A 7,722-nucleotide genomic window follows, 5' to 3' on the forward strand; every position below is an offset into this window, starting at 1 on the left:
TCTGCCACATGTGAAGGCAACCCAAACCAAAATAACTGCCATGAAAAAAACTTAAGTGAAGAAAGCCTTGGGTTTTCTGCACTTAAGTTTTTTTTTTCATGGCAGTTAGGCCTCCTGCACACGAATGTGTGCTCCCCGTGGCTGTATTACGGACCGCATTTGCGGATCTGCAATACATAGGCTCTGTTCCGTGGGCATTCCGCATCACAGATGCGCACCCATTCACTTCAATGGGTCTGCAAATCCGGAATGGAAGCACGGAACGGAACCCTATGAAGCACTACAGAGTGCTTCCGTAGGGTTTTGTCCCATACTTCCGTTCCGCAAAAAGATAGAACATGTCCTATCTTTTTGCGGAACCGGAGGATCACAGACCCATTAAAGTGAATAGGTCCGCGATCCGCTGCGGCTGCCCCATGGTGGGTGTTTGTGCCTTATTTTGGTTTGTGAAAAACGCAATGTTTTTTGTCAAATATTTTGATGTTTTTATCTGAATTTTTCTTTCCTACAGAGTAGTCTTGAAAAGAGAATGTTGCATAAAAAACTGTATATACCCCCAAAAGCACACCAAAAGTAAGAAAAAAGGTACAGAAAAAGCCACACTATTGGTAGAGAGCTTTATATCTCCCAATTGCCTTACAGCAAACGTAGCCTTTGCATTTTTGGGTGGAAAAAATACAACAAGGAAAACTCTGCAAAATACCACTGAAAGTGGTCTGTTTCCAAAAAATGCTACTTGGGTGGTTACACACACTGGGTCAGATTTATTAATGCATCTTAGCCAAACTCTGTATAAAAAATAGGGTGCACGTTGACGCAATTTGGCACATCTAGTATTTGAACATTTTTTCCCAACACACATGACATGGGGTGGGGCTTTATGGAAAAGAAGGGGGCTTAAGGTGTGCTTTTTCTGCACCACATATCCCTGAAACAGATTTATCATCCAGCCTGGTACAGATTGTTTTCACCAAAATTGTGCAGTAAAGCTCGCCATGTGAACGGGTAAAAATTCAGCTCGGGTGCAATGGGTGAGGTGAACGCACTGAATCCAGACCCATTCACTTCAAAGGGGCTGTGCAGATGAGTGGTGATTTTCACGCATCACTTGTGCGTTTTTCACGCAACATAGGCCCCATAGAAATAAATGGGGCTGTGTGAAAATCGCAAGCATCCGCAAGCAAGTGCGGGTGCGGTGCAATTTTTATGCATGGTTGTTAGGAAATTGTAGGGATGAGCAACCCCGGACCCCATTAAAGTCTATTCACTGAATAATTTTCTCTTATAACTAATAATATTGTTATAAGGGAAAATAATAGCATTCTTAATACAGAATGCTTAGTAAAATGTGCCTTGAGGGGTTAAAAAATAAATTAAAAAAATTAACTCACCACTTGACGTAATCGCGCTCACGATGTGGTGAGTGTAGTGACATCAGCGCAGGTCCTGCTGAATGAAGATAGAAGATCCTTCTATCTTCATTCAGCAGGACCTGCGCTGACGTCATCACGCTCACCACATGGTGAGCATGATTACGTCATCAAAGGTCCTTTTGCAGGTCCTGAAAGAAGAAGAAAGAAGACGATGCTGACTGCGCAAACAAGAGGATGAGGTGAGTTATGTTTTTATTATTTTTAAACCCTCAATTGACATTATACTTAGCATTCTGTATTAAAGAATGCTATTATTTTCAATTATAACCATGTTATAATGGAAAATAATAAAATCTACAGAACACCTAACCCAAAACCAAACTTCAGTGAAGAAGTCCGGGTTCGGGTACCACATTCAGTTTTTTCTCCCGTGCGTGCAAAACACATTGCACTCGTGCGGGAAAAACTGAACATCAGAACACAATCGCAGACAAAACTGACTGCAATTGCGTGCCTACTCGCGCGGGTTTCCCGCAATGCACTCTGAACGTATCTGGCCCTCACCGGTGACACCCGCGTGGAGGGGGCCTAAGGATTAGTAAATCTGGAACAGTGTGTTTTTTGGGGGGAAAACAGCACTGGAGTTATTGATTCAGGTTTTTGACCTACAGCCAGAAGTAGGGTCCCAAGAAAGGATACATTTTCTCCTTTACATTTCCCATTCCTTTTTGAATCAACATCAGTTGTTTTTTTTTTTTTGGGGGGGGGGGGGGGGGACAAAATCAAAACATTTTCCATAAAACTCTGTGTTTGAAAAATGTTTATGGTCCCAAGCACACTACTATAAATAGCAGGGCCCAACCTGTCTGTGCCATATGGTACAAGCAACTCAGAAGGGAGGTAAGTTTGTCCTGACTGATCAGCCATATTTGCCATATCCACATCTAGGGCTCCAAGACACTATTTACATACATAAACAATTTTGAACCACCTCCCAGTCTTACAGACGTGTAATAGTGGCATTTTTCTGAAAAGAATTACAGTAAGTTAAAAGTTACTGTATGTATTTGGAGGTGTGCCTAGTTAGCAGGGGTTGTACAAATGTCACAACCCCTTTACATTTAAAAGAGAATTACAACTTTATTCTTAAATTAGCTATTTTTGTTGCATTATTCAAGTTTTTCCTGGGTTTTATTTTCAGTGCAGAAACTATGTAATTTTCACTATCACTTCTTGGACCACAGCTGACCACTATGCAGTTTATAATCCAAAACTGTTTTTGAAGGCTTATGGCAACTTGTAAGTGTGCACTACTCAGATTCAGAGTGAGTTAAATCCTTGTCCTCTTCCACTGGCATACTGTAGGAAGGCTTTCATGATCTAGTCAATATACTAGAAGAGGAGGACATTACTCTTGTGCATGGAATCAAGTTTTGATTTAAAGGTATTTATGTTATATATATGTTCTAAGTGAAATTTTGCATTATATCACACTTTTGAAGAGATTGTCAAGAGCAGGGAAAGTTATGCTAGAGGTCATGTTTTTGGAGATGGATCAGTATTAATATAGTCTTTGCCCACAGCTGTCAAATCCCATGGTTGTTCTAAGAACTCAGATGTTTCCTCTGCAATCTGCCCTGGAATTCGGAAGTCTACAGCTGGTTGATCCCCTTTAGGGGTGATATGAACAACTGCCCTAGTGTCTGGTGGGCAGCCAGTACCCTGCAAAAACTGCAAGAAATTTTCTTCAATAGAGCCTTCCCGACTTGGCAATCGAAGTTCATCCTCCCCAGTACCACCCCGTTTTAAGAAACATCCAACCCACCTTCCCAGTTCTTCACGAATTTGACGATTTAGGCAACCATAAAATATTGGATTAGAGGCAAAGCAAAGAAACCCCATCCACGTGACAATCCATTCCATTCGTGATCCAGGGGGTGGAGGTGGAGAACGCAGTGCAGCATATAAATGGAAGCCAAAATAAGGTAACCAACATAATAGAAACTGACCCCCTACTGCAGCTAATACAGCTGCTGCCTTCCCACCACTTCCAGAACCACCACCTGTCACTCGTTGCTGAGGAGTTCCACGTGTGGCTCCTGAGCCTGTTACCATGGTGGAACGGCTGCTGAGAGATTCTGAGCGCCTGCGCTGAGGTGAAGTGTCCATCCAAGTGGGCAGAGGCCCTTGATGGAGAGCAGCTACCCGTGCCACCTTGAACATACTGCAGTACACAACAATGATGATGATGAGAGGCAGTAAGAAATAAAAGGAGGAATAGAAGAGAAGAAATCCTGCTCGGAAGACACTGTTGCCACCTGCCTGTAAACTGCAATGTCCAGGGACAGGGGGGTTCCATCCTAAAACAGGGATAAGGGATGTGAGAACAGCTTTAATCCAGACTCCAGCTAGTACCCAGCTGACTAGTCCCATGGTCATCTTGACCTGGTACCTCATGGGATGTACAACATAGTAATATCTCTCAATATTTATAGCAGAGATTGATAGTATGCCAGTGCTGGTAAGACAGACACTCAAGAACAAGTATGCACGACAAGCCATTTGTCCTAATCCCTGGATTTCATACAGGGATGGGCCTCCACTTCCAGACAACATAGCCAAGGGCATAAGTGTAAGTGCAGCCAAGAGATCCACCACGCACAAGTGGAAGACCAGAACAAACTTCCTGAGGGATGGAGTCTTCATGATGACCCCCATGACAGCCACATTCCCAGCTACTGCCAGTAGGTCCATAAGAAGCATTATGAAAAGGGCCCCATAATGGGGATTTTCTGTAGTAGGGCTCCCTGAAGCATTGAGTGAAACATTCCATGTGAGAGAGGGAAGGGAGGTATCCATGAGGATGATTTGGATAAAAGGTCACCATCACTCTCTTTTTCAAGGGACCATCACCCATTATACCCCAAGCAGTGAGGTAAGACCTGAGAGAATCAGTGAAAACTCAGAAAGACCACAAAGAATGAGCAGAAATAAAACACAAACAAAAAATATGACTAAGCAAAAAAATAAAGAAACATAAAAAAGAAAACATGGTAATAAAAAAGTGAAATCTAAAGGGAACTAAGGGAATACAAAGGAAATGTAACTGGGAAAGGGTAAAGGTCAAGGTGAGAGGAATAGGGGAGAAAAAGGAGGTGCCTTCAAGACTTTTTACATTTCGGGTAAATATTTGTCACATACAGATGTTTCTTGTGCAAGTACTATAAATTTTTGCCATGAATTTAAATTTTTGCAAAATCATTACTTTGTTCCTGTCGTTCCTGCTGAGATTTTTTTTATTTATTTGGGCCTTTTGGTCTTTGTTGCTGACAGTTAATCCAATGTGAGATTTAGGATAATCTTCATTATATTTCTTATAGCTGATCATTACTCTTCACCGATCTGTATCACAGTGTCCTTTATTTTTCAGGTAATTTTTTCGAGGCATCATTATTTACTCCCTCCAGTTAATTACCTTTTCTTGGAATTCATGTCTTTATGCAAAGAACTAACCCTTTAGGTACTGTCAAAAATAGAGCGCAGCTCCTTTCTTGGTAAACGTAGGTGTCATCGAAAATGAATGCCGGGTTTGTAGGGGTCTTTAAAATAGAGATTTCTTTTCCTTTAAATCTGAACAGGTTACCCCCTGGCGTTCTGAAAATGTACTGTATATGACCTGAAAATGAGAGATAATACGGGTTAATAAAAATGTGCTGAGTGTAATAAGAAACCAAATGCAATATATTTTTAGTGAGAAGAAGAATCTGTTGGGCATTATACATGGCTATAAATACATTACATTCAGTTTGTATGGTAATCTATAGTGTTATATATACCGGGGTATATATATATATATATATATATATATATAGTGCATAGTCATTACATTGTAAATGTGTGATTATATAAAGAGACAGCAAAATGCAAACATATATCTTATATATACCACTCTATATCTGTCCAGCCTTTAAGTCATACACCTGCATATAGCCCTATTTACCAGGTTCATCTGAGCCATATGCCTTTTGTATTCACCCTCAATTACATAAATGCAAACCTTGCAATCATATTTGTGGCTATGCACAGAACCCATCTGATTTCCCCACATACCTGTCTGCAGGAGCCGGATCTGCATCCAGGGAGCAGGAGACCAGAGAAGCAGCTCAGCCCCTAACCATCTAATGCATAGCACTGCAGTGAGGGAGCAGACAGGCTCAGGGTCCTACAGTCACTCAGATTAACACAGCATCACAGTAAGAATATTACAATGGGGGATCCAATCTCCTTCTTATGGTATCACACTGTACATGTAACATTTCAATCTTATATTAGCTTTTGTTTGTTAGTCTGCATACAGCAAGTAGTGTATATCAGTATACAAAATGAGATGTGCCCTCCTTATATCCTTAAATAAGGCTTGTATTCTAAATCTGAATGGACATACGGATGCGGATCATATCCACAAAACAAAATGCAGACAGCTCGCAGTCCGCGCCCAGATTTTGTGTATTCATAATTTACAGACGGCAACACAGGTATGTCCATGTGCATGAGGCCTACAGGTCATAGTTACTGATACAAGGACAGTTTCCAGCTTGTCTTCATCCTGGTGGAACTGGTGTTTCCACCTGCCGTTGTACTAGTGTGTACAACCTTTTTCATTGATACGCTGACATTTTGATGTATTTTTCAGTGATTTTAATTCTTTTAATGTAGGTACAAAGGAGTAAGGACACTTTAGGCAGGTTATATAAGATTTTCCAAAATATCGACTAATTTGTTGTGTTTAAAAGGAAGACCTTCTGACCTAATAGTGTGGTGTGACCAATAGGCTAGTAGTCAGCATGTGCACTAAACATAACCACGGAGACTGGCACCCTATAGCAGATTTATTAGTAATATGTGTGTAATTAGAATATTAACCACTTCCTTCCTGATAGGCGTCTGAGTGGGTGTTCATTGGTATTTTACACCTTATGTCATAACTGTTTCAATGTGCCCTTGTATCAGTAAGTATGACCCTAGTTATGGTTCCTTTTTTTACCTCTCACAGCTGTCTAAAGGGAGTCTGTCACCAGTGGCATGTAGATGACAGGGGAGCAGGCATACTTGCAGGATCCATGACCAATAAACCAGCTCTCTACACTGAACACTTCCCTACCCCTCTGGTGGCTGTAGGGTCCAACTAGAGTCATCGCTCAAAGAGAAGAGCCTGGGAAAATGTTCAGAGCAAAGAGCCAAAGAAGGTAAATAGTGTTGAGTGAATAGAGCTTCGGATCCAAGATCTGAAGTTGATTCGCTCAAAACTTCATTTGAATGCTGTAAAGAGATCTGTCTCCATGCAGCATTCAAAGGTATGAGCTCCAGCAAGGAAAATTCGTTATCACCGAAGTCTCACGAGACTTTGGTGAATAACTTTGGACTTCGATCTTTAAACTTGTAAACCATTTTAAAACTTGGATCCGAAGACGGCTTCAGTACCGGTGTACCATCTGGTACCGAATTCGACTTCGGAGTCAAGTTTTAATAGGGTTTACAAGTTTAAAAATCAAAGTCCAAAGTTATTCACTCACAAGTTTTGTGCTGTTTCATGCAATTGTGAGAGAGAGAGAGGAGTGTGATCTTTGTGCTGTACTGAATTCCTGTGACTTCTGATACATCATATATATAATCCAGATAGTGTTGGATAGTGTAGGTTAGTGAGTGAATAGTGTAGCTGATAAGGTCCAGTGTAAGGTGTTAGGTACATTAGTTAGCTCATATATATAATCCAGATAGTTAGTATTAGATAGTTAGTGTAGGTTAGTGATGAATAGTGCAGTTTATAGGGTCCAGTGCAGGTTGTAGTATAGGTTAGATAGAGATATAGTATAGTGTAGGCTTTTGCTGCCAAGAGTGTGCAAATCAGTAATCAAAGCAAAAGGTGGCTACTTTGAAGAACCTAGAATATGACATATTTTCAGTTGTTTCACACTTTTTTGTTATGTATATAATTCCACATGTGTTAATTCATAGTTTTGATGCCTTCAGTGTGAATCTACAATTTTCATAGTCATGAAAATAAAGAAAACTCTTTGAATGAGAAGGTGTGTTCAAGCTTTTGGTCTGTACTGTATACACATATAGATATATATATATATATATATATATATATATATAGATAGATAGATATATATTTCTGTGTGTGTAAAACGCACTAAATCAGCCGGTTACATCATATATCTGTACCTCGCTGTGTGTATAAATATAAATATATATATATATATATATATATATATATATATATATAATATATACTCATGGCGAGGTAGAGATGTGTGATGTAACCAGCTGATTTGCTACGTGTCAC

General features: G+C 40.3%; 1 protein-coding gene across 1 annotated transcript; it reads right to left on the reverse strand.

Annotated features, from left to right (window-relative positions):
* Positions 1-2,909: 2,909 nt before the first annotated feature.
* GPR61 (G protein-coupled receptor 61) lies at positions 2,910-4,232 on the reverse strand. The gene has a single exon (XM_044288335.1). The coding sequence runs from the start codon at positions 4,230-4,232 to the stop codon at positions 2,910-2,912; it is 1,323 nt and encodes a 440-aa protein (XP_044144270.1).
* Positions 4,233-7,722: the final 3,490 nt, after the last annotated feature.

Source organism: Bufo gargarizans, chromosome 3 (genome assembly GCF_014858855.1).
Source record: "Bufo gargarizans isolate SCDJY-AF-19 chromosome 3, ASM1485885v1, whole genome shotgun sequence".
NCBI classification, from domain to species: Eukaryota; Metazoa; Chordata; class Amphibia; order Anura; family Bufonidae; genus Bufo; species Bufo gargarizans.

What these genes read in the sequence shown, in the direction of transcription:
- GPR61 (XM_044288335.1), bottom strand. Translation starts at nt 4,232, where the DNA reads ATGGATACCTCCCTTCCCTCTCTCACATGGAATGTTTCACTCAATGCT.